The following is a 27,980-nucleotide window of genomic DNA, read 5'->3' on the forward strand; positions in this document are numbered from 1 at the left end:
CACGCAGTTGCTAGTAGCCAAGGAGGACACAGAGGATTAAAAAAACATGATGGACTCTTCAGAAGAGGTCATTATCTTCACTCGAGTTTCTGTGTGGGAAAGTCACCGGACGCCACAATCTTCTGAACATAGTCATACTGAGAAATACAGAGAGAGCTGTGTGGAGCTGATAGTCTTAATTAGCTTTGTAGCAACTCATTTGGCAATGGCTTTAATGTAACAGACGTTAATTAGTGTAAAAAAGTTACGCACTAAAGCTTTAATTAGCACCTTCTTTTTCATGTTTTAAATGATAATTTGTATAAAGTGCAGTGTAGTGTTCCTGGTTTGCTGTAAAGTTTTAGTTTCTCACCAACTACCTAGTAAGTAGAAGTATTTTTGCAGGTAGCAAAGATAAATATTGGTGTGCTTCAGTTGGCTTATATAACAGCAATCCTAAAAATCTTGAATCAACAGAGGTGTGAGTGCGATCGAATATTGTTTGAGGCAACAAGATGAAATTCAGTTTGCTGCAAGCACAGGGGCTGCTGCTCCTGGATAGAAATGCCATGTGATGGGCGGGGAACATTTCCCTGCTGTTCGGACAAGATGCTCTGCATCAGCACCATTTTTTGGACTGAAAGGTGCTAATTAAAAATGCAAATTAGGCTTGTTAAAAAGTGCTGGATGGAGATTGTTAGCAGAATGTGTTTTCCGTGTGAGAGACAGGCAGAAAAAAGACCTGAACTGCTTTGTTGTGGACCTGGCGCCACATTAAATGCAGATGATCCCGAGGAATGTTCCATATGGTTCTGACTGCTGGATCACTGAAACAGGTTTTCTTGTAGGACTTGCATACCAGAGAGAGGAAAGGCCTGATAACCAGGACCACATGCCTGCAGAGGGCCTCTCTCCCCAGCCATCACATATCGGATACATGTGTCCTGTCACACGGAGAAGAGATGTGTGTCTACGCACAAATACAGCACACACACGGAGAGCACACATCACCTCAATAAGCACATCTAAATGAAACACAGGTCCCCAGAAAGAGAAATTTAAAACATCTGATAAAATATTTGATATCCAAGATCCTTTGTGGAGTTTCCATTATGTCTTCAGCAGCGAACACAGAAAAGTTACAGCTTGTTTTGGTTGGGAAACGCTCTGAGACCTGGGGAGACTGTTTAGAGGCCTGGGTTTTTTTTTTGTTTTTTTTAACTTTTTGTCCAGATATCTTGATACCAGCTTAGAGGCTTGACTGGACGCTGTATATCATAACAGGCCTGACATGGCAATTGCTTGTCTCCCGTTGATAAATGGGGCCCGAGAGGAGCGGCACATTTTTGGGATGCTCCATCTTTACAGATATCTAACTGACAGCTCTGTAGTAAATCCGCTGACCATACTGGACCTTTTCGGCTCTTTATTTCTCCCAATCGCCTCTTTATGAGCAAGCTGGCACAGGACCCCCTAGCAGAATACGAATGTCAGTTTTATGAGTGACAGTGAGACATCTAATGGTTAGTTTCTGCATAACCACATCTGGTCTGCATTAGGCATCATGTTGTGATGGTAAGAATAGATTCAGCAGGCATGGATGGACATATTCTGTTTCAAATGATGACTCTCTCTCACCACAAATGAACGCATAGTGGGGAAGCTGCAGAAAACTTGTTTGACTGAATTGCTTGTTGTTTGTTTATGCATACTGCAGACTACCTTAACATAATAGTCAAATGCTTTGCTTTTTATTTTCTATCCGGGCCCCATCTCAGCAGGTGCTGTCACAATCTTCCTGTTAGTGTGCTGTTTGTGTAGTGCACATATTTCATACACAAGCCCTCGATTTGCGTACTGTATACAGCCTCAGAAGGTTCCAGCCCAAAACAAAAAAAGCCTGCTGATGCATAACAGCTGATCCATCTGGAACTCTCAGCTACATCCACAAGAGTTGTCACTCAGTGGCAGAGCCATTTTATTTGTATTTTTTTTTTCATTTCTTTCAAACAACATGTAAATCAGATGGCGTTTTACAGATAAACAAACGGACTGGAGTTCTTTCAGTCTTTACCCAGCTGAATGCTTCTCATATTTTACATGTGCTCAATTTCTAATGGAAAATCACTCTGTGTATTTGAAGTGAGTCTGAAATTGCAAATACCGCACTAGTGAATACGAACTATACTATTCTTGAGGAAATAAAGACTCAAATTAGGAGCGTGTCAGTTCTGATTTGGTTTCCTTTTTTCTAACTAGATTATGTCCTCACTCTACGGACACCTCCTAGACTTATTTGGAGGAAGAGCAGACTGTGTCTGCATGGGTTCACTTTTATCAAATGAACACAATATTGCTTCTCAAGATTAAAATACTCATTTTGTAAACGTCAACAGTCCCTGATTCCCACTGTTAAGAACCAGAAAACACAAAGCAGAACCTAACACTCGCTTTCAAATATAGTTTGATGAATGTGGCTTTTAAGCTGCACAGAGAACCACTGGGCAGTGTATGATGTAAATGATACTGCTTAGTTACATAATCTATAATTCTATTGATATTTTTGCTTCGATTACTCATTCACTTTGTAGACAATGAAAAAAGTCCAAGCTGACATCTTCAAATTGCTTCTATTGTCGATCTAACAGTCCAAAATTTACAATGATGATGGTATTTTGGCTCGATAAGACGAATAATTAACTGCTGATCAAAATTTCTTTTCAGTCAATCAGCAATCATCAATTAATGGACAATTCATCCCAACACTTATATTGTAACAAGCAATATCCATCTCTCTATAAAGCCACATGAACAATACTTGTATTATCAACCAGCCTAAGGAATAAGAAACTTAAAGGTCCTATGACATGCTGCTCTTTGGATGCTTTTATACAGGCCTTAGTGGTCCCCTAATACTGTATCTGAAGTCTCTTTTATATAGGCCTTAGTGGTCCCCTAATACTGTATCTGAAGTCTCTTTTATATAGACCTTAGTGGTCCCCTAATACTGTATCTGAAGTCTCTTTTATATAGACCTTAGTGGTCCCCTGATACTGTATCTGAAGTCTCTTTTATATAGGCCTTAGTGGTCCCCTAATACTGTATCTGAAGTCTCTTTTATATAGACCTTAGTGGTCCCCTAATACTGTATCTGAAGTCTCTTTCCCGAAATTCAACCTTGGTACAGAATTACAGCCACTAGAGCCAGTCCCACAATGAGCTTTCCTTAGTATGTGCCATTTCTGTGTCTGTAGCTATTGAGGAGGAGAGAGGGGTGTTTGAAAGCCATGATGTCTCTCTCTCTCATGGGTGGGCCAAATTCTCTGGGCGGGCAAAGCAGAGAAAGGGGAGGTAACCTTCCTCCTTATGAGCTCATAAGGAGCAAGATTCCAGATCGGCCCATCTGAGCTTTCATTTTCTCAAAGGTAGAGCAGGATACCCAGGGTACGGTTTACATCTATCGCCATTTCTAGCCACTGGGGGACCATAGGCAGGCTGGGGGAACGCATATTAATGTTAAAAAAACTCAAAGTGAAATTTTCATGCCATGGGACCTTTAAACCACCCTAGACCTGTGAATAACCATCTCTCCTAGTAGCTTTAAAAGCATTTTTTAACTGATTCCACAGTGATGATGAAATGCCGAGACACCTTTGGGTTTTGCATCACGGACGCTTTTCACACAAACTCAGCTCCTGAGCCCTCTGGGTGTCTCCCTGAGCAACAGTGCCTCTGTTTGGCAGCACTGATGTATCAATCTGTAAAATATTCTGCTTGAGTAATGTGTGGTGGAAAAGTAGAACATCATATGAGTCTATGACTACTATGACTATGAATACACAGGCAATACTGCAGAGACATCATGTCTCTTCTTTGATTCTGGAAGTATTTTTTTTTGGCAATGAATGACTTCTCGATCAACTCTATGTTCATACTGAACCTTCATTGAAATCTCACACAACCAAATCTATCTGCATGGTTAGATACCACCAGAGGTTATTAATAAAATATGAATGAATGTGCAGCTCTGTCCTCCTTCCTCCTGTCATGGCAATTCTTACCATTAAGTGGCCGGTGGCAGGTTCAGCTATCATGGACTCGTTCTGGAAAGTGTTGGCCTGAACCAGCTCCTCCTCCTCCCTTCTGTTCTTCTCGCCTGTGTCGTCATCGTCCAGCTCATCCAGGCTCTGAGAGAAGAGGAAGAGAATGATAGACGAGATTATTAATCAGCCTTGGGTTGAACGATTACAGTCACAGAGACTATGTTTACATGCACACAATAAATCAGGTTATGGGGAAACCAGATTAAGGCAAGAAGAAGTATTTACTAATGCCGTACTTGCTACCCATGCAAAAGCATGCAAGCATCTGTCTGTCTGTGGGACATGCAAATTTGTCAGCAAACATTCGTGAATGGGATGCAGCCACAATTTGCTGTGCTAGAAAATCGCTTTTGTGAAACTTACTCTAAAACCTGCGTTTACATGCAGCTTACTTCACTAACCAGGCCATATTTTTTAACCACGGCTGGTTAATTTTAAGTGCATTTCAAAGATACTTATTGTTATTTTTGTTTGGAGAAGTCTCATGATAAATTATGCCTCAGCTATACTTTCCAAGTTTGAAGTTTTGTCGTGCAGATGGGCTCTTGCAAAAAAAAAAATCCTGTTAGAAACTTGCTAGTGAACATGGCCAAGAAATCAGCTTTCTCAGAAAGAAATCGTGCTAATCAGCTTTCTCTAATCTCTTGCTCTGGTTTGAAGAAATCCAGTTTCTTGTTTACATAAAGTGAAGAAATCAGGTCCCTGCAGAAAGTCGACAATAACTCGGTCACTTCAGTGCATATTGACACACTGACAGATGTGTGGTGACAGGCGAGGTCATTCCCACAATAACAGCGATGCTGACCTCTGGCTCAACACGGCCAGGGTCTCCTCTTAATCCTCTTAAGACATGATCACATTCACTTCCAGCAATCCCTGAGGAGCTGCAGCTTAAACACTACCAAACACTAGATTCTGGACTCTCTAGTCAGGCAACAGGAAGACGGCCTGTTTGAGGGCCTTTCACCTCCTGAGGGACAGTCAGAGGGGATTTTTGACCAGTGGAATGTCCCTAGAAAACACAATAAAAGACATGTACAAACATACAGAGAGCAAACATCCCTCTGACAGAAGAGTGGGGAGTGAACTTTCATTCTTTAGAAAGAGATTTTGCACATTGCCTGGGAAAACCTCCAACTTTACTCCTCGTAATCTTAGCTCAATTATGTGCACGGCCTCAGCTATTTGCATTACTTTACAGTGAACTGTGTTGCGGAGTTACTGGGTTCATCTGTCGGGAGCGGTGAAGATTCATTGCGTAAACAGAGCTCAACCTTAGGATGGATGGTTGGATGGTGACGAGAGACAGAGATTGCGGCCAAACTCCCAGAGGGTCACAATGCAAACCAGTCTTTCCTGTTTCATGCTGCAGGGCGAACAAAAGGTGCCCGCTAAAAAGGCCCTTGAACGGTAAAAATAGCCTTAGAAGGGTAACAAGGAATGCAGTCATTTGCAAGGCCTTTCCTGCCAAACGGTTTATCAGTTGTCCTTTGGGAAAACGCCAACCTCTTTTCTTTCTAATGCGAGCACTTTCCTTCTCTTGGTGCTCACCAGTCCTCTCCATCTCTAACGTGCATGCACACAGGGGTGGACACAATAACAGGAACAAGCCCTGCATTAAATACTACCTTATTTATGTCAGAGAGACTTTTATTTCCATATAATCTGTGCTGCTCTTGCATTGGATTGCACAATTTTGTACTTACACGTGAAACATTTGCGACAATGTATAGTTGCAGACTTGACATTTCGAGATTAAGACCTTACAATATGTGCGAAATAAAGGGTAGTGGTTTTGGAGATTAAAAACCTGAAATTAAACAGAAGTTTGTCTGTGTCAACACAAAGTGAATTGTGCAGTGACTCACCACTCTGCTATGCACAAACTTGCCTGAAATGTGGAATTGAGTTTCCAAAGTTTATTTTGGATAGAGATGCAGCCCGTTTTACCCTGTAATATTCCAAATTGCTGTGCTTTTCTATATTCCAAATAAAGGGAAAGTGGGATCTGTGTGTGCAACCATATAAGGGATGTTTTTGCCCCTTAATGTATAAAAATGAGACTGTATATTTTTCTGGCCAATTTCTTACCTTGGATCATGGAAAGAATCAGGGAAGGTGTGGAGGGATGAACAAATTATGTTTTGCTGATGTTTTGAGGAATGTGTTAACATTTAATTATTACAAAGGGTCAAAAACTAAGACTTACTAAAAATGTAATAATTTTCTAAGCACAAATAGTGTCAAAGATACAAAGTACTGTTCTTTAATGTCACGATTTGGAACTTTTAACAGATTATTCTGCTAAAGTTTGTAAATGAAGTCAATGAAAGTATGTGTACTGAAAACACATAACTAACAGATTATTTACATATTCCAAATGAATACATTGTATAAGAATATTTTGAATACTTGCACATCACATTGAAGAGATTAAAAAAGATGCAGCCAGATTTCCAGAATCATGTCTTACTTCCTGATTACAGCACGACCAAGAGTCGGGGGGTGGGGGGTTGGGTCTCAGGGTGACAAGAGTGTTTACTTTAGTAAAACAAGTAAAACACGTATCCTGGTCTGCTCCAGCCTCGAGACCAATGTCAGTCACTTTGCACATGAAGAATTAAAGAAGCTACATCTGGAGCAGAGCTTCACGGTCTATTGGAATGTCTGTTGTGGTTGGAAACTATCTTTTTGGGGAGGAGAAGGATAAATAATCTATTCTGAAGCTCCTGGCAGCAAATATCTGCATGCATCTGATTCTTTGTCTGCACAACAGCAGGCAGCGGGCTTTAGTTCCCCTAGTCTGGCATTTGCCTTTTTAAGTGACTGTCAGAGTGATGCTGTCGCTTGGTTCACTTGAGTGAGCTGAGCACATTGGGTGGCAGCACCATAGACCTACAGCATTAGACAGAGTATATGTATACAACAGGTAAGAAATGATGCGTTGCCAAAGGCTGATGTCACCCAAATGTACACTCAGACAGGTTTGGAGGGTACTGAAGAATTTAGCATTTTATGTAAACGGGAACATTTGACATGGGCATATGAAGCTATAGAAGAAGTTCAGCCAGGAAGATTATACTTTTGCATGCTTAGGTCTCCTTTATTCCTCGCACATCTGCATTCAATCCCCACACTCATGCTCACTTATTATTCCTCCGGTCAATGATCTTATCAGCTGGTCACATCAGCTGACCTCATCTATCCAAATAGCTCAGTGACACAGCTACATTAATCCTTGTTGCTGCCTCTGTTTAAATATGATTCTCTCTCTGCCTTTAGTACATTCATGCTGCGGTTATGCCAGTGGTATGTTCACTGCTGTTACGCATTTAAATCTGTTCTCCTCTATGTTATTGTCAGCTGTGATTTCAGTGCCAATAACAAGTGCCTTAACCCATAAATATTAGTCTTTTTAGACTTCATGTAAACGCACTAAGTATATCCTACTTTGTGCTAGCTTACTTGGATCTGGTCTGGATTCATTATGGTCTGACCAGTTCAAGATAGTAGACTTCTGGAATGGACTGGTTAGTTAAATGTTTGTTTAAACATCACTGGTTGTAGGTATTTATTATATGGAATTCAGTTTATTTATTTACTGAAAACTTTAATAAGAGTACATTTAAGGCCGGTAAGGGATTCACACGGCCGGTAATTTGGGGGAATTTAGTCCAGAATTATTGTCCAGCCCAACAAAAATGTTCTTGTCAGAGAACCTATTTGAGATCCAATATGAACATCCATGCTGCCTTGTCACCCTGCCAGTGCCCTGTCCACTTAGTCTTCAGATTCATCTGTAAACAAGAAAAGGGCACTTTGGCCGCAGGCACACTCTCATACAGCAGGCTTAATGACTTGTGTGTATTAATCACCTGCCGCAGCACAGTGACTTCATTAAGATGATCAATTAGAGAAGAGAGACGCTTGCACACTGATGCCCACTGTCATTTAACCAGGACTGCCAGTCACAGGCACATCGCTGCGTTCAGGTATGGCAGAGATCAAAGAGAGGACATCCACCCCGGAGCTGCTGGCTTATTAATGGGACACTACAGACTGCCAGGGTCAGTGTTAGGTCCAGGGGGGCTGCGGCATTTCTGAGCAGGAGTGAGAGATCATTTGACAGTCTCAAAAAGGTGTGACTGGAGCTCCACTGATCTGTGGCAAAAAAATATTACATTTAATCCTGTACGGAAAACTAATATGTTCTGTCACTGCTGTGACCTTTATAAAAAGTATTCTTTAATCAAAATATCATCAAGATGGTACTGGTATGTCTGAGCGAAAGGTAGAAGTGGAAGGTCCCCCATTTTGTTTTAGCATGCTAAAAGGGAGAGTGTGCTCTGCTTTTCTCAAACAAACTTTGCTCAACTTTTATTTAACTAGTAGGCTCTCATGAGATCAAAATATCGAGTTGAGGCCAAAATGGCAGCATACTTATGTTACAGGGAGGTAAGAGTAATTAAAAGAAATAACCACCATTCCATTCGAGATTTATCACCATAGTCAGTCTAGTTTAGGGCTGCAACAACGAATCGATAAAATTCGATTATTAAAAAAGTTGGCAACGAATTTCATTATCGATTCGTTGTGTCGCGCGACACGCATATCTGAACTTAACTTGCACTAACTACAATGATGGTAATAATTTAATGAATAAGCTTCAAGTGTGTGTGTCTGTGTGTGTCGTCTGTATCTGCTCTTTGGTTACTTACCTTTACACAACTATTAACTAAAACAACAAGTATGTATGTAAGTATGTATTGAGTTGATGTAAATTAATGCTTTTTTATCCGATTCATCGATTAATCGAAAAAATAATCGACAGATTAAATCGATTATTAAAATAATCGTTAGTTGCCGCCCTAGTCTAGTTTCCTTCACTCTTTCCAAAATCTGATGCCTTTTCATTTGATTTAAGTCCCACAAATTACACAACCGATTGCTTTGTTGAAGGGTTGTTTGGGGACAGAGTCGAGTCAAACAGCATACAAGCTATTCTCAAGAATCAGAGCTTGTACTAGCCACAAAGCACGGGGTTGCTTTCTTCAAAATCATGTGTTTATCAAGTAAAAGCCTTGCAATTTTTGGCTTTGAACTTGAAGTCTGCTTGACCCTCATTTTCACTCCAAGTGAGACTATAATACAGATCTCAAAATGGGTTTGCTTTACACGGGGGGTGCAATAAAAAAAAGAGCCAAACAAACAACAGGGGTCCGGCAGTGATTGTTGACCCAAAGATAGCAGCATCAGCATTCCTGTGAATGTGTCAGACGGAGCTGAGGCCTGAGGGCAGGCTGGTCAGACTCAGCAGGGCTGGTCAGAGATCTTCGACTGTCTGAAAAAGCTTTAATACATGAGTGGGAAACAGCCCTTTGCACACTTTAAGTTTACCAAAGTTGTTCTCTGGTCTATAACCTCCAGAGTAGGTTTGAACAGAGCAGCGGTTTTCGGCCGGGCTCGTTAAGAGTTCACTCAGTATAAATGGGACTTTACACTCCAACACCGCAGACCTCCACAGAAAACCACACGGCCCCTACTCAGTCCCCTACTCAGTCCCCTGCTCAGAGATGTCAGGCTTGGCAAGAAAGCTGAAACTAGAGCTGACCACCGATACATCAGCAGGCTGGTAGCAGGCTATCACAGAGATATCGGTGTCCGCATGCATGTTGGCAGATATGCAAAAAGAAGTTGCAAGGCAGAAAACGGCAGTAAAGTAATACAAGTTTTATTGGCAACATTTGCATGTATATTTGACTTGTTCTCTTTTCAAAATATCAAGATTTTCCGTGTCAGTAACTGTCAGTCATTCTCACAATGCCTTCAAACTGCTTGCTGTATGGCTACCAGAGCTCTTCAACATGGATCACAACACAGTGAAGTGTATGACAGGCCAGTGGAAGACCTTAAATAACCCTCTTCCCTGCTTTAAACAGGCTTACTGCAGCCCCACGCTGGGCCTCTGACCCTAAGCAGACCATAATAGTCTTGTGACTGTGACCCCTCGGCATGCACAAACCGGCAGGCTTTAAGAGTAACGTAAGTTTACCAAGCTTTTTTTATCAACACCACTGGCGCTGTATGAGCTCTACCTAGCTGAATGTTAATCCAATGAATCACCATATCAATCTGAAAAAACAGTGGTATTTTGCCTGTCAACCTCAGGTGCAAAGCAAGCATTATCAATTCAAACCAGCAACCAGCTGTGGATGGGTTCTTAAGTGCTTATTGAAGGCGTTAAAACCAAGAGGCAGGTGAAGTTAAAAGTTGCACGTAAGCGACACAGAGTCAAACAGTAAAATGAAGGGTTACATGACGGGAAGTGTAAAACTGCAAAACATTGCTAATGGATGACATTAACTGATTCTAAATTAATACCATGAAAGTATTCAAGATCATGGAAAATTGTGTAATTACATGGTTTTGCCTTGGAACCCTGATAAATATTTAGCTAGCGGTTAAATTTATGCAAAACAGATTGGTTTTACATAACTGTGGAGAAAATGCCAAATCTGCTTTTCAAATGACTTAGGATGCCATTTCTGCTTCGCAAGATAAAAACCACCACCTCCATTGCTGCCAGAATTAGGGGTTTTAAACTTTATAAAGTGGTACATGTACCTAAATGTAGGTTATGAATATGCATCCATGGGACCTAACTGAGACAAAAACGTACAAAATTAAGATCTAAACAAGAGCATTTTACCAGTGTGTGAGTGTTACATGTACTGTAAGTCATAAACACATTTGCTTTTGGTTCACAAATCCAGAAGAATGCCTGTTTCTGTGTTTTGTATTCTGTTTCCTCCAGGTATAAACATTGTCAGCCCAGGAAATTGAGAACAGGCTTAACTCTCCTGTCCTGTTGTGCTGGAGGTCTTCATCTTTTTGTGTATTTGCTCGAGCCCCTATAAACACTGCCGACTTGCTTCTGAATGGAGATGCAGCTTATAGTTACAGCCCCATTAGCAAGTCAGCCATAGTGTTTGACCGCAGAAAAGACTGTACACACACTGACCAGCACAAATGGGTCACCAAAAAAGAAAACATATTTCTTAGAAACTTGCAAAAAGGGATATTACTAGCTCAATACTAAATGGAGGATATGTTTAGGAGGAAATCAATAGCTTAAGGGGTTTAAATAAATACGATGGTTAGCGAATACAGCATTTAAATTGGAATTTTGATGAATATGGTTGTTACCTGCAGAGTAACATATTAACAATGTTCAGCCATCCTGACATGCCCATACTGACAGTCATCCTCGTAATACTTGACATTGAGTAATAACTGCATCATCCCTCAGTGAGGACAAGAGCTTTAAGCTGTCTAGAGAGAGGTAAAATAGTTTCAACATCTGTGTGACCCGACCACAGACCAGGATGGCTGTAACTCAAGCCAGATAGAGATGGCGGGGGCAGGCTGGTGGTGACTGCTGCTAGAGCGTTTATCCCAGCAACCTCTCCTGAGTGCTGCGTCCTGGTAATGAATCCTGTTCCTGCAAACCCGCAGTAATAACGGGGTCCCTGCTATGTGCCGTACGGAGGCTGCGGGGGGAAGTGGTCCTGTGTTTTGTCTAACCCCTAATCTTGTTTTCGCCCCGGTGCTGGCATGTGCACTTCTTCTCCCTTCCTGTCCTGATGTTTTTTTTGCACAGCGCGGCACAAAAGATAAAATCCCCAGTCCTATTAAACTGCCGCACAGCGGTGGTGTTCCAACACTTTTACCATACATGTTTCTAGCAGCACCTGTGAACCACTGACTTATCCTCTTGTTTCATATCTTACATCCCATCCTCCAAAGGCAGGTAGGATTTAGAAAAAACACGCAAGCAGCTAAAAATTATACAACGAAGAGAAAGGACAATGAAAAGCCAGGAGGCAAAAATGCACAGATACAGCATCCAACATCCTGGTGCTTTCGTGTGTCACACTTTAGCCTCTATTCTCATTTTGCTCCTCCACAGTCTGGCTATTTAGGGTTTTACCTTAAAAAAAGCCATATAATAAAAGCCATAAAATGCCAAAAAATACTATTTTTGTATTTTTTTTTTTTTACATCCATGCATGTATCTATTTATTTTGAACATTAAACTATTTGATTTCCCAGCGTGGGATCCAAAAAGTTTATCCAATCTTAAACAAACAAAGAACACATTTTTTAATCAGGACATCATGTACTTTAACTGAGGTGTTCAGTGTCTTCTTACAGCAGGAAAAATAACACATAGTACACAGGCACACAGGACCGGTATAACTGGTAAAACCGATTTAAATTGTGTTGCTCCTTAAAAATGTCTGGGTACCAGGAGAATCAAATCAAAGCTAACAACAGTGAGCCTCAGTCATCACTTAAAATTCTGTATGAGCATCCACAGAGGACTCACTTGAGTGTGTGTACTTGTACGTCTGACTGTATGCATGTTTTGCTTGTAACAGAGATGGATAGGAAGGAGATTGTGTACCTCAGAGTTAATAAATGCTGATCTCACAGGAATTTTTTCAGCAGACTACAATGCGACCCCTGACCCGGAGCTGTGGTCGGTTCTGCAGCCTCCAATTCTCCACAATCTTGCTCCTTGGAATGTCTGCTATCGTGTCACGTGTACAGCCGATCCTCACCCTGGCCCACGGCACAATGCCGAATGGGTTGTTTAACATCTGGTGTCCCAGAGCATTCTTCTATTTTACCCACAAAGCCTCTTGAGTGTGTTGGCCCTGGTCTACCTTGCAACTTGGCATGGACTGAACTCGTCCATTTGGCAGAGGAGAAACAAGCCCAGCACTTAGACGGAGAGCTATTGTGTAAGCAGAGCCTCCTCACGATGGACACCCTCACAAAGAGAAAAGATGTCTCAGGCCATTGTGGAGCTCTGACACTTGAGGAGCAGAAATCTGTCCTGCCTCTCTGTTGATTGGGTTTATCTAATGAGAACGAGAGCTGAGTGCCATTCAGTGCTCGCTGCCTTTCTCCTAGGCTATCGTGATTTTTGGCTGCTGACGCTGGGTTTTCTTGGCCGAGGGCTCGTGCTTATTCAGAGCTCCAACAACTCTGGGACTATTCAGGTTTCATAGACCTATCAAAAGAGCCACAGACATGCTGGGCAGGAGTGAAGCCAGGTCGAAAGCATCCAGGAAGCTACAAAAGTGGAAGCGGTAACCACAGTGCAAACGGCTTTCACACATTGTCGAATAGCTCGATGATTACACTGCCCAACATTCTCGAAAATGTAGAAAGTCACCTTTTTTTAAAAGCAAAATCACCCATCTACCCTATTCACTACAGTACAATACAATACAATACATAATCATGTTCAGGGCTCGACAGGATTTTTAAGAAATTTCAAAGCTGGCAAGAAGGCAAAAGCTTATGATACAAACCTGGAGCGATAATGGCACTGTGCAATTACACTGCATACTCCAATGTTCAAAACATTATAATTTTTGATCAAGAATGGCTTAACATGGGCCATTTCATGCAAGTCCCCCGGTTTGCTCTATCGCTGTCTCTGACACAAACAGGTTTGTATAAAATAGATTTCTCTATAAACAAGTGACTCGTCTTCACAAATAAGCCAAAACAAAAATGAACAATGTAACACCAATTCCAGCCTGTTAACTCTTAATAGAGTGAATTACAACTGGCAGTATATTTCCTTCCTGATATGCATATATAGGGGTTTGAGGTTTTCTTTGGTGATTATATCGATATTAATTGTTTGGTTCTGGTTCTGTTAGTAGTATGATGCCACTCAGTCACCTTGCATCTTTGCCTTCTTTACATCAAGGACCACAATGAAAATACGTCCTGGATGTTGTGTTGTACTTGAGGTTGAACTTGAAGTTATGTGTGTTATGATGTCCTTTATCACTAAACTGAACTAAAAATATCCTCATACTCCTTGTCCTATCATGATAAGTATTTCCTGCAGCTGCTGTAAGAATGCAGTGCTTTTGATGACCCAAATTATTGCATTATGCACCAGAAGCAGCTAATGCCTAGTGCAGCTAACTCCTGAGTGGTGTGTAGCAAAGTAGAGAGTATATTTTTCTTAGTTTTTTACCAAAAATAAGCCCTAAGATGCCTACAACATGCCTGTGTGGAATAATAGACACTCTTCTGCACAGCACAAAAGACCATAACTGAGACAGCCTGTACCTGCTGAGAGACTGATTATGCAGACAGCTGTTGAGAGAACAAGAAGTGGCTTTGCCCTCAGTGTGTGTGTGTGTGTGTGTGTGTGTGCAGCTGGAGAGCAGTAGCAGCCCCAGGGCACCTGATGGCAGTGCTTAACCATCCTGTTTCCCAACCAGCACCTGAACAACACACCTGGCAATAAAAGGTTTGCAGTTGTGTCACATCTCCTGGCAAACACCGGTGCTGCCATCATGGAGTCTCACAGGAGAAAGATCCAAACCTGTCCTGGAAAACATCCAAGTGGCTGAATGGTCAGTACGCATGTGCAGGTCCAGGTATGTCATAGTATAAGTTTGGGCCAAAATGATCTCAAGTGATCTTATTTTTTCATTGCTCTTTTATATTATAACAGTATTGTCCCCTCCCACTTGTTATAATCCTTCACCTTTGCAAGCTTCTCACAGCTCACACCTCTACAACTTTTGGTGGCATTGCCAAACAGGCTCAAACCAGAATAAACCTCGGTAACTGAACTTATAAGGCAGTTTAATGGACAATAAAATCAGGTGGTCCAGGGATTAGTGGCTGTAACTTTGTTCTGTTTGTTCTTATGTCCATTAAACTGATAATTACCAAGCTTGTTTGTGTTATTGTTATGTCCAAGCTTGGTATTAAAACATATGTTAGATACAGGAAACGTCTGGCACCAATTTAAAACAAATTTGCCGGTAATTCCTATAGGAGGTACATACTTGAGCCAGAAGGGAATGTTGTCTCTTTCAAAACAGAGGCCAAATTTAGCATTCAATCAAATACCACACAAAAACACTGCGGTCCTCTCAAGATGCCAGAGCGCTTTGGTATTGTAGTTTGCTCAGAGCCTTGATCCAGTCATTAGTATAGAATGGCTTGCAAAGCAAAGATTTCCTCCTGAGATTGTTTCCTTTTTTGTCATTTTAAAAGGGTCTGGCCTTTTGGAAAGGAATTTCTGAGCCTAAATCACCGCCTAATTAAAGATACAGTGTCTTGCAGAAACAAAACAAATACCTCTGGCAAGCAGCACGCCCTGCAGCTTCGGAGCTGGTCACAATTCAATTATTTTAGACGATGCGTCTCGTTAGGCTAGGACTGTCTCTAAAAAATCAAATTTAGCAATGGGATTAGGCTGCGTTATGGGAAATAAATTGTATTCTTTGTCTTGTTAGGTCTTTTGTATTTTCCATGACATGTTTCCTTCTTTAAAAAAAAAACTAAATACAAAAAGTAAAGTTTTCCCTTGTTGTCAAGGAATGGACATTTTCATAGCTGTAATAATTTTAACTTTAAGAATGCTGCACGCATATGGTGCTGTTCGTAGACATAAAGAGACACACTGACACAAATAGTCTGTGAATTTACAATTTCCTTATAGCTGATACCATCAGAAAACCAACTCCCTTCCACTTTACGACAACTGAATCCTTCATAATTTATATTGTACCCTCTGTTATTTGTTTATAGACCTTTTATTGTGGGAGGAAAATCAATCACAGGATATGACATTCCCTTGGATTACTAGAGGAATTTGCCACTATAATGGTACAGTAAGAGTGAATACAACCACACAGGGCTGGACTGGGGTAAAAAAATCAGCCCTGCACGTTTGAGACCTAGACCAGCCCACCACAATCGGACGGACACCAACCGTCCTTGCAGTCCCCTTCAACACATGAACATACGAGCAGGGTTCAAAATTAGCACCATCTACTAGCCAAATACTGGTAAAATATGTAAGTGGCTGGTAGATTTGCTTAACTCACCAGCCCAAAAAAAAAGTAAAATTTTAACATTCACTAACCATTTAGCTGGTGAACAAAAAGTTAATGTTGAACCCTGCATACCAGCCCCTAATACTCTCACTTAGCTGAGTGGTAGGCTAAGTAAGAGAGTATGATAATGTACTCACTGAGTCAAAAAGGCTGCCTGGCTCTTGATGGCAAGATGGCTAAAGGTTAAGGGTGGAGCATGGCTGTCATCAAGATGTCTTGTATAACGTTAGTTAACAAGTGATAAGTCTGTAAGTTAAGCTAAAGCTGCCTTTTGTACACAGCATGTAGCTAACACTTGTGTTATTGTGAAATGTTGATAAATCAGAAAGCTATAGTACTATGTTTGCAAGTGCCTTAGCTTGCTAATACATAACTAACAGCTAACTTGTCCTCTCTGGTAGAAAAGGATGCTAAAATCATCGTTTGACATGCTTAAATCTCGTGTTTTTAGCTAGCTACCGGCACTTTGTGGAGTCATTTTTGCCGCCGGTGTGGGTGGAAGTGGGCCATAGTAGGATGTGGTTGGCCAGTGTTCAGATGAGAGACAAACCAGTGGACCAATCATGTGACCTCTCTTCTCTCTATGGGCCGATCAATATAGAAAAGTTTTTGACCAGAGTGCAGCCCATTCAGCCCACGCAAATAGACCGGCCCACCGGGAAATCTCCCAGTACTCCCGATGGCCAATCCATGCCTGCAACCACATCTAACAATATTACATTCTCCTTCCATGTTTTAATTTTTGCTTCAAGTTCCAAAAAATGTTTGCGTACACAAATCTATCGCCACGCATTTTTAATTACACAGGAGAGCCACATGCACAGATGGTTTGCCTATGTCTAACTCTGGTCAGAATAGTATTCTAATTTATTGAGTCCTGACAAACAGAAAAAAGGGGGATGGGTCAATAGTGGCTTTGGGGTGTTGCTACTGGCACAGGTGACAAGATGAAATATCAACCAGGAAGTCACAAGGCTTTATCTTCTGTCACAACAATAGCGAGGTTGACAACAGAATTATACAGATCATGTTACAGAGTATTCTGCATACACACGCTGACATTCAGGTTAGTGTTGAGCCAGTGTTTTTGTTGGACAAACCTACCTACATTGTTTTGCTGCAGCCTTCTGCATTGGGACTCCTACTGTGCCAACAGAGGGATCTCATTTAAATGAATGAATGCACTGAATTTTTTTTGTTGTTGCTTCAGTGTAGGACTGAATTTCAATTCGAAATCGCACTTTGAAAGAATGCGATTAGCTAATCGTGAAGGCTGCAATTAATCGAATGTGCAATATTTAGTTGAATGTTTGGTGTAACATTTGGTTTAACATTTTTTATTCCCCTTTTTCATTATCATATTTGCTGTTTTTTTATAAGATAAATGGAATAATGTTACATGTCACTTGGAAAGCTGGTGATATCACGCTGAAAATTCATATCTATGTTCCTCGCATAAAGATATAGAGCAGTTTTGATGGTGTCTCATGTTATAATGTTCCATGACATGTTTAATCTGTTACACAGTCAATATTGAACTTTAGCTAAACTTTAAAAATAACAATCGCAAATTGAATCGTAATCACAATATCGGGCAGAAAAATGGCAATTAGATTTTTTTCCTTAAATTGTTTAGCCCTACTTCAGTGCTAATCCTTGTCTGAATATAGCCTAAGGCCAGGAGTATTGGTATATTGAGCAAAACTAGATACATATTGAACCAAAATACATTACATACTCTGTACTGCACACTTATTTTACCATATATATGTTATATTGTGTGGAAGTTTGGGGAAATACCTACAAAAACAACTTACAAAACATTTGGATACAACAATCAGGATAATAAATCACACTGGGTATTATGAGCACACTAATCATCTGTTTTTTAATTCACATTTGCTGAAATGTATGGACATTGTTACATTTAAAACTGCACAATTTATGTTTAAAGTTAAAGAAAATAATTTACCATGTAACATATGCGCAATGTTTAATAAAAGAGACGGGGGATATCATCTAAGAGGACATTGTATGTTGAAAACCTCTTCCTGTGTGTTTCAGTGTGTGGGGTGACCTTATGGAATGGACTGAACAATGACATCAAACAGAGCCATAATATCATTCAGTTGAAAAATAGATTAACGAAATCAATACTTGACCAATACAGAAAAGAATAGACCGAAACACAGTAATGGAATTGTAATGTAAAGGTATTGTTGTAAGTTATTGTAAGAGCTGAAAAATTGTATGCTGTAATTGCATATCTATTTGCTTTGTAATAATATGATTTTGTGAAATAGGGGCAGGACCAAATAAGCTATTTGCTTCTGCCTGCTCCTTCTCAAACTAATCCTTTTTTATTTTTTGTGTTTTTGTTAAATTCTGATTGTTTGCGTTTTATTTTATGGTTTTAATTTTTTTGGTTTTGTTTTCTTTTGCAACATTGTTGATTGTTTGAGATAAATAATAAAATAAAATTAAATGAAGTTGATCACTAGCAGGTGTATCTCTGGTAGGATGTGTGCCTTTAGTATATTGGCCCATGTGCCATAAACCCACATGCAAAAACCAAATCCAAGAAGTGCATCAAACCCATGCCAAACCCAAATTTTGCTTGATATTAAATCACATAAAAAAATGTGGAATGAAAGATGATGCCACATTTTAAATGCCTCTTAATGCCAAGTCTTTAGCTCCCATTTGTGCCTCATACTGCATGACAACTTGCGTGGCTGAACCCATATGTGGAATTCACAGTTAAACCCGTTATAGCCCAAAGGAGTAGCTCTCTTTCAAACAAACAGCGGACTGAGTACCGTCTACCTACCGCACAGCGCAGCAAGAGAGGGACCTCTGGGACTATTTTAGCTATGATTGACACGGCTTAGAAAGAAAAACAATGAGTGGAAAACACAGGGAATACTTCTATTTAAAGCCCACGTCTGCCAGCCTGTTCTCCATGCAATACCATTCCCCTTTTCATTTCTCTTCATGATGTCTCCTGTTGAGAGGACCATTTCAGATGAAAGAGAGGGAAACTGAATCATAGATACACCAAAAATGTATTTACAATCAAAATAAACGGGGGTGACACCCTCAAAGTTCTTTCTCATGAATGGCATGAGTGGTGAAATAAGATGTTAAATTGGGATGCTTCTTTCAGTGTCTATGTTTGACAGCTGTACACATGTTGTGAGTTCGCAAGCCAGGCAATAGCGTCACCTCAACAACACATTCCCAAACCATTTGGTACCATTTAAGACCAAAAGTCTTTGTCAACCAAGACAATTACAGAGTGTTCACAAGGATTGGTTGATTCATTTATCTTGGTTGTAAAAGTTATGTCAACTTGAGCTAGAGGCAGGTGGCATGTGGATAAAGTCGACTTGAACCATTCAAAAAAAATGGCCCAATAGCTTGACCTAGCTCAATAGATGTGATGCAATGAAATGAGATGTTAATAATCTGTACGTGTCTGCACCTGTATTCACAGTTAAAAGGGGCCATTTTTCAAAATTTCATAACAAGTGCATTTTGCTGGAGATACTTCCGTACTTTTACTTGATTTCATGCCGTACTCCGGATACTTCTTTCCCCATTGCTTTTTTTGTACTTTGTCTTTATAATTGTTATGAGCCTTTATAAAAACGCTGTTACAAACAGTTATGCCTCTGCATGACTCAGAAACTAGCTTTCTCCTACAACACTAGCTTAACTAGGTTTTTTTCTTAACCCCTTCCCTGATTAAGAAAACCAGGTTTCTTGTTTACATGAAAAAGATATGTGCAGAAAGCCGAAAACAACCACATATAGTTCATTACTAAGTGGAGCAGTAGAATATGATTTGAAAGCTCACTAACTAGCACTCAGAGCAACAGGACTTTGGCAGGATTCCTGTGAGTTGAGAATAACCATTTGCAGGACAAAAGCAACAAAAAGACATGAGAATTAACACCCAAGAACAAGGGCAGAAGTTTTTTTTTTAAATATGAAAATGAATAAGAGCGACAGTAGTGATGGTGCGTGTGAGTGCGAGTCTCTACTTCTGGAGGAAAGGATAATGAGTCAACAGTGAGCCAGGTTCCAATATCAGAGGAATTTCAATGAACTGCGAGTTGATCCCCAGAGCCACGGCAGTGGGACACTCATCAAGTTTCTGTGGGTTTGCTTTGGCAGGTTACACCACATTCTCTCCAGAGTCGGCTCTTCTTGCCAGGAGAGATGAGTAGCAGACACTTAGGAAAATAACCCCCCCGTGCAGCTGCCGAACATGAAAATTGCATCTGGTGGAACAATTTAACTTGTGTGGCCACTGACCACTCGGGCCAAATCGGACTTGCGCTCCTATTTCAGATGTTCATGTGAGTAGAGTAAAAATATTAAGTACGTCCTCCAGGCCAAGAGATCTAAACCTAGAAGATACTGTAGTGTTGACTTTGAGAGTAATTTGTTGTGTGAGATTAATATGACAAGACAGGCTGCCGGTCCCTGAACAGAACCAGTGTTCAATAAGTGAAGAGATATTATCTAAGGCCTCACAATAAACAGACTTAGAAACCAGTCTCATTTCACTGGCAGGTACAGTCTTATCTTACTTCAACAGACACATATCAAAACACAAGACAACATAGATACTGCAGAGATGAAAGTGAGTTACTTTACTTGTGCACTGTTGGGCTTGCTCTGCATGCCATACCCCTAGGCTGAGGACAAACAAAGGATGTTTTGCCAAGACTGGCATTTACAGAAACCAGCTCCAGATATAACACAAAACAAACCTGTTCGCTCATCTTCTGTGTTCTGATGCTCGGTTTGTTGGTTAGGGATGATAAAAGGGCTGATAAAGTAGCCCTGCGGCGGCACATATGGTGTGAACTCCATTAAAATCTGTTAAATCCCAAACTACATACATTTTCCTGGTATATATTGGTTTTTGCGGTTTTCAGGATAGGTTTTCATAACTGTTTTACATCATGTTTTATCTGCTATTATCTGCTTCATTCTCTCTTAGTATCTCTTGTCTCTTCTCCCACTATGGGCCTGTCATGTACAGTATATGTGTAGTATATAGCCCCTTTCACACATGCACTGCAAACCTGAAATAATCTAGACATTACCTCGAGGAGCTGTATGCGAGAAACGAAACTGTCCGAATCAGTTGGACTGGACATTAAAATGGTATTTACCCAGCCAGCTCCTTAGTACAAAGTCTGTGTAACGTCCTATTGAGCCCATGTTTGAATAGAGCCGCTCATTGTCCGAAGAATTCACAGCGAACTAGTGGGCGTCTTGATGACGTTTCTATCGGTTCGCGTGAAACCAGAAGTAAACAAACATCCGAGGGTGAAGAAGTAGAGTGATGTACTCGAAGACGCCAACGAAACTGTTTAACTGGAGAGATGATGAGATTCGCGAAATTCTGTCGGTAAGGGCTAGCGCCGAAATTGTCAGACAAATGCAAGGAACAGCAAGAGACTTGGTTGTTTTTGACCAAATTTTAAACCAGCTACGTAACCGCGGTGTAATTCGTGCCATGTCCTGTCTGCTGCATGCTCTACCCAGGCGCCAACCCTCATCTAAACTAAACAGAGTATTTTCAGTGAGAATGTGTCTAACACGGACAATCTAACCCTAACCCTGAGTTCCCTGAGAAACGGTTTAAAGCAATGTACAAAACATCAAACTGGCCATTTCCTGTATCAAATGATGTAATCTTTCCAGAAAAAAACTTTCTCACACGGATTCCTTTTTTATGGTTATGCAAGCACTTGGCTACATTTCTGTTTTCAGTTTTTATTATTTATTTTAACCTAAAGACTGAAATAAAAGATTTTGAAAAACAATTACTGCTTAGTGTGAAGGAATTCACATATTTTATGGTTTTGCACAAACAGGAAACATGTACATGACGCCATTCAATGGTGACTTTGGAAAGCTACTGCCAATTAAAACATTAAAGGGAGTAAGGCTAAATGTTGTTCATAAGATTTTGTGCTTTCATTTTTAGTTAGTTTTTGTGCTCTGATGTTCCTGGAGTGGTCTCACCACAGCCCACAATTTGTTTTAATTTTGTCCAGCAGAAGCTTCACCTATTACAAAAGAATTGTGACTTTAGTATGCACACTGACATCTTTTGAGTAAATTTAAATTTGTTGACTCAAAACCTGCTTAGAATTCCTATGACGTCTGGAAGTGGGAGACAGCAAAAGCTTCCTGCCCAAAATAAACACCATTACTGGAAGCTCTTCAACAATGAGGGGGGGGGGGGGTTTGATAAAGGCAGAAGAAGCTGGAATGGGGAAACAGAGTGTGTGTGTGTGTGTGTGTGTGTGTGTCTACAGCCTTTGATTATGTTATGTAATTTCCACTTGAAGTAACAATGGTTTGCCTCTTACTGCTGCATGCCTGTAGCCCTCTCTGTCTCTGTGTCTCTCTTTCTCCTCTCTCTCTCTCTCCCTCCCGCTCTCTCTCTCCACCCGGCATTAATGGGGTCAAAACGTGCCCTTATCTTTTTGGGGCAGGGGGGCAGGGGTCTGTTTTTCCATGAAGGCTGACTTTGCACAAGCCCTCCTTCCTCATCCCTCAAGGGCAAGAACACACTGAGGAAACTTTAAGCTGCCATCTGCTCTCCTCAAGGCAAACTTTCACAAGTCATCAACAGTGCAATTCCAACCATAAAACAGTGGTTAAATGGATTTCCCCGCAGACAAAATCAAATTTGGACTGTAGAAACCGAAACAACCCTTGATGTCTTGGTTTAAGTCAACTGCATATCCCAACATGCTTGGTATAAGAACAAGCAAATGAAGCAGTAAATGTGAAAAAAATAACTTGCAACCATTACACAAATTACAGTAATTTCAAATAGACTTCCTTTCTAATAATGACTGCAACTAAACAACAAGTTCCGAAGAAAGTGATCTGATAATGTGTGTTCACATCCAGCAAAGCACGTAATCAAAGTAAACACTGACAGGACTTTTCCAGAATCACATTGACGTCACTTATTGTTCTCTACGTCTAGAAATACTTGGTCTGTATGTTGGTGTGCTTTTAGTAATTAATGTTCAATTACTGCTGGCTTCATAGAGGCTTTGTTGTCACACATCTTTTAAACGTCAAACATTTAGCCAGTGATTAGATTTTGTTACAGAACCCGTTACCGTTAACCCGTAATTTAAATTGACCACAATGTACTTTGAGATTATAATAGAGTAAAGGTAGAAGCTATTATTAGAATAGTCATGCAAAGCCAATTACTGGTGTCACATAAAACTAGAGATGCACCGATAGACCGGCCGGTGACCGGAATTGGCCGGTTTTCATGTGCTCGGCCATGACCGGTGATCGGCCGGTCAGTCTGACATATGCCGATTTCATGCCGGTCAATGCTACAATTAACTGACAACATAAGTTATACGAGTTACAGTTCTCAAAGAAGCAAGCACACGGACGTGACAGCACAGTCTCTTTTTCCTTTCTCTCAACTTTTCCGCCATGTGTCGCGCGTACCCACTCGCGGTGTGAAGCGCGTGTCCGCGCTATTCTTGCACATGTAGGGAACCTCGTGAATTAACCTGCAACATGTCAGCTGTTTTCAAATTCTTCAGCGTGTGTGCAGAAGATAACAAGTTTGCAATATGCAATACCTGCAAGGAAAAAGTAGGGCGTGGAGGGACGACACCAAAAACCAAAATCACATTTGTTTTAGTTGGATATTGGATGTGAAAAGAAGGAAATGGTTCTAACATTGCACTTTAGATGTGTGTGAATTTCCCACACCAGGAGTAATTTATATAGTTCTATTTTATAGTGATCAATTATCTGTTCAAAAAATGTTCTATGTTCTATGCAAAATGTTCTATTAAAGAAAAGATAGAAAATAAATATTTGTGTGCTGTAAAGTGGTTAGGAAAAATGAAATCGGAATCGGCTAAAATTGGTATCGGCTGGCCTAACTCAATGAGAATCGGAATCGGCCTAGAAAGTTGTAATCAGTGCATCTCTACATAAAACCATTGCATCATATTTCTCTTTGTATCATGTGCCTACTGTCCTTTTAACTGTTTTACTGCAGGACCTACTGCAGTTCGCCAAACAAAGCAGAAAGATCCCATTTGGATTTGTGCTGCACAAAGTTTTTACCATTCTTTGTCTACTTAAGTTGTCTTTGGAGTCTTCCTTGGGTGCATTTGTGGCGTTGAATAGACAAAGAAAGATTTGGCGGGTTACAGAGGGTTTTGGTTCACCAACATGCTATTGTGTTTCTTGTACTTTATGTGTTTGCGTTCCACATTACAGAAATATACTCTGTTAATGGCTTTGTGTATTTACAGATGCTGTAAAACAACAGATTAAATTGGTCCTGTAACAGACCATAAAGTTGAGCTCTGCAGGGAAGTGGAAAGACAAACAGCTGTTCTCATATATGAGTGTTATAGAACTGCTTTTAAATACCTGTTCACCCTCCACTGTCCACCTCAGGGAGTGGCCCCACTACTGTCTTTTTTCTGGGTTACTTTGGTGTCAAGTTAACTCCTAAACAGCAAAGCTAAATGACTATTTTTGTATGTTAGACTCTTGCAAAAAGTTTAAGTATTCATCTTGACATTGTTGGACGGCCACTATGCTTTAAAAAGCCATCAAAGACACCAAATGCTTTAAGTTTTAATTTGTGTAGTCTTTTGTGCATTGTACTGAAGAGCCAGCCTGTAGCCATGCAAGTGGTTTTGGTTTTACTTGCTCAGAATTTACAATATCTGCTGCTGACACTGTATGTTATACCTGTATTAATCTTAGTTTCATAATGTATCTGTTCCTGTATCCTGCCTGTTTTGATATTTTGTGCTTAATGGCTTTATTTTAAAGCACAGAAAATGCTATATAAATAAACATTGAGTTACTTCAGTCGCTATAGCAATACAATGGATGTGTTGAATTGTTTTTGCTGCTCGAAGCATTAAAACAACGTTTACAAATCCAAAAGTGCCATGCATTTCCAGACACAATGCCCCAGTTACTCTGACTGTCTTTATTGGAGCAACTTTCTAGAGAAAGTAAAATAATAGTGAAACACTGCCACGCTACGGCACTGGTTGGATGCCTCTCAATATTTTCGGTATTGGTGTTTGCTCTAAAACCAACCACTTAACTCAAATGAACCTGAAAAATCAAAATAAGTAGGCTACTTTCATTTGGAGCTTAAAATGAAGGTGCTGGTTAAATCCAGTGATAGGCAACTTGGAAGCGATAATGAGATGCAGGCAGTATAGAGTTTAGATTCTCTGCCCCACGGACCCACGGGCCGGGTTGGGCCGATATTTCCCGCCACTATCCTCGGGCCGGGCCGGGCCCTTGATCAAGCACTTGTGTTTTTTTTTTATCATTAGGCTACTTTATTAGCCTAATTGGGTGTGGAGAAATCTATGCCATAATCATGCGCAGCGTCTCCTCCACTCGCACGCATCACACCGGGCCTGCTGTGTTGTGCTATGTAGCTTAAGTGCAACATGGAGCTTGAAGATGTAAAGAAAAAAATAAAAACAGGAGAATTAACTTTGAGCAAGTTTGGAGGAAAGTCGGAGGTATGGAACCATTTTAAAGAAGTCGTGGGCAGTGACAACATATGTGTTGGCTTTGTCGAGTGCATTAAGTGCGGCGCGCTGCTCGCCTATGACAGCAAAAAAACAGGGACGAAGAACAGACACATGAAGCAGGCTTGCCATGGCGGAAAAGATGATAGTCAGCCTTCAATGTCCTCTTTTGTTACTTCTCCAAGCATACCCCTTCTAAACAGATTTCTGCAGTTCAAACAACTCGGAATTGTAGTTGAGAACGTCAATTATAATGGCCCACGTATTAAAAAAATTGTCAGGCTCATAATTACAGTTAATGTGTCCGGGCCGGGCCGGGCTCAGACACAACATGCACGGGCTCGGGTAGGGTCGGGCTTGATTTTTTGGGCCCGACTAAGCTTTAAGGCAGCATAAGTCCTCTGTGTGCTTTAAAACACAGTTAGTTCATTAGTTATTCAATACTTTTGTGGCATTTGCCTCAAGTGACAGCAGGTCTGTGTTTAAGACACAAAAGACAGTATTACGCCATTTAGATGTGTACAATTCACTTGCTGACATGCATGCGAACACACCTAAGCATCCTGTCAGGGCATGCTGCACTGCATCAGACCAACACCCCTCTTGAAATGCTGATTCAGATGATGAAACATTGTGACATAAATGAAGAACACAACATACTGTACCTATTCTGGATTATTCTTATCATTACAATTTTGCATTACAATGGTTGAAATAGTCAAGATACAGATTGGCTACATGCTGTTACACTCAAATAAAATTGTAATCACCTCAATGCATCAATCAAGACCAACTCAAATGTGAATCCTCAGTTACCTGACACTGTCCCGGCTGTAAGCTAATACATCTTGGTAACAATCTGTTGAAAGGAGGACAGGGAACTGGACCCGGTGCAGCATGTGATACACAGAGCTTTGATCATCATGCGAGCGGCTCAGAGGCTGTCAGCTTGCTTTGACATGTGGAACAATCCGGGGTGTTTTGTGTTTTGACTGGTGTTTTCTCCAACCCTGACATCTCTTAATCCAGTCGACACACTGACTGTCTTGTTTCAGAGGGATAGGGTTGTCTGGTAGATATGAACCATGAAATGGGCAAACCGGGAGAAAGAAAAAAAAAAAAAAAAAAAAAGAAGATCTGGTACTTTGATGACAACAGTAATTGGTTCTTTGACCAATTGTTTGACCATGATTCGGTAAATGGTTGGCTGGCATAAAATGAAGGCACCCCACCTCTACCAACGTCAGAAGAAATGATTACACTTTAAATATAATAGGGTTATTAAGCTTTAGGGAAAACGAGCAGCGGCGCTACATCACACAGCAAGGGCCCGGTATTTAATGAGTGAGGCGATTGTTTAAACCGCCATTTAACTACATTGATAATGAGATGAAATACATCAGGATTCAGCTCAGCAGGCGACTGATTGTTCACATCGTACATTCGCTTCAGTAACTAACCAGAGGGGCATGTCACACTTTCAGAAAAACAAAAAACATTTGAGTTTTTACAAGTTGGGAAAAGTAGAGAAAAATAGCCCAATCACTCACAATCAGGTCCTGATAATTGAGAAAATAACTCACGGGTTCTGAATTGCAATCCAATTATACGTGTGTGTTATCACACAATGCTGATGTTAACAAACAGCATCAAAAATCTTGAATAAATTCTTAGATTTAGTTGTCGCCTATTATTAGCGAGTGCATTAATCTCAATGTCATTGTCACCAGTCAATCAATCTGTGTGACAGCAGTTCCAAAATCTAGTGCTTTGAATTTTAGCAGCAGGGCAGCACTTCAGGTAGCAGATGGAAAACAAATTGTGCCTTTAATGTGTAATTTTACTGAACTCTCTATGTGCAGCAAAACTCTTGGAAAATTAGAAAAGTTAGGTAAATACATTCACATTTATCATAATAGTAATTTTTCAAGTGAAAAGACATAATATGCAAAATTCAGCAGTGGTTGACTCGCTTGTTCATGAACAAAATGTGCAAAACAACACAAACATAATTAACCTTTTTACAAAAAAAGCAATAAGTCAATTTGATGGCCTTGCCTTCAGCAAGACATTCAGATATGTGAGTGCCTCAAAGCTCTACTGTCTGCTTTCTGCTGTCAATCATTCATTACCAAATGGAAAATAATCTGAAAAATACACTGGAGGAAAATAACAAAACCTTAATGAAAAATTTACTGTGCTTCGGGGCAAACCATCAAACCATGTGTAGTCCAAGATTTATTTTTGTTAGAATGCAACTGCTTACAACATTAAATCAAATCACCAGAGCTGCAATATAGTTTTACTGCAAGAAAGTAGAGCACAGCATGTTCTAGGAAACATTACGTCTTATG

The 27,980-nt window shown here is 40.5% G+C and overlaps 1 protein-coding gene across 2 annotated transcripts in view; it reads right to left on the reverse strand.

Moving 5' to 3' along the window:
* Window positions 1–27,980, reverse strand: part of pawr (PRKC, apoptosis, WT1, regulator) — a 68,287-nt gene that overhangs the window by 16,953 nt on the left and 23,354 nt on the right. For both annotated transcript variants that reach the window (XM_035996319.1, XM_031313398.2), the window contains exon 3: window positions 4,041–4,166. In XM_035996319.1, the coding sequence (XP_035852212.1) occupies window positions 4,041–4,166 (126 nt within the window). The remainder of the gene's footprint in view (window positions 1–4,040; window positions 4,167–27,980) is intronic.

This window comes from Sander lucioperca, chromosome 20, assembly GCF_008315115.2.
Source record: "Sander lucioperca isolate FBNREF2018 chromosome 20, SLUC_FBN_1.2, whole genome shotgun sequence".
NCBI lineage: Eukaryota > Metazoa > Chordata > Actinopteri > Perciformes > Percidae > Sander > Sander lucioperca.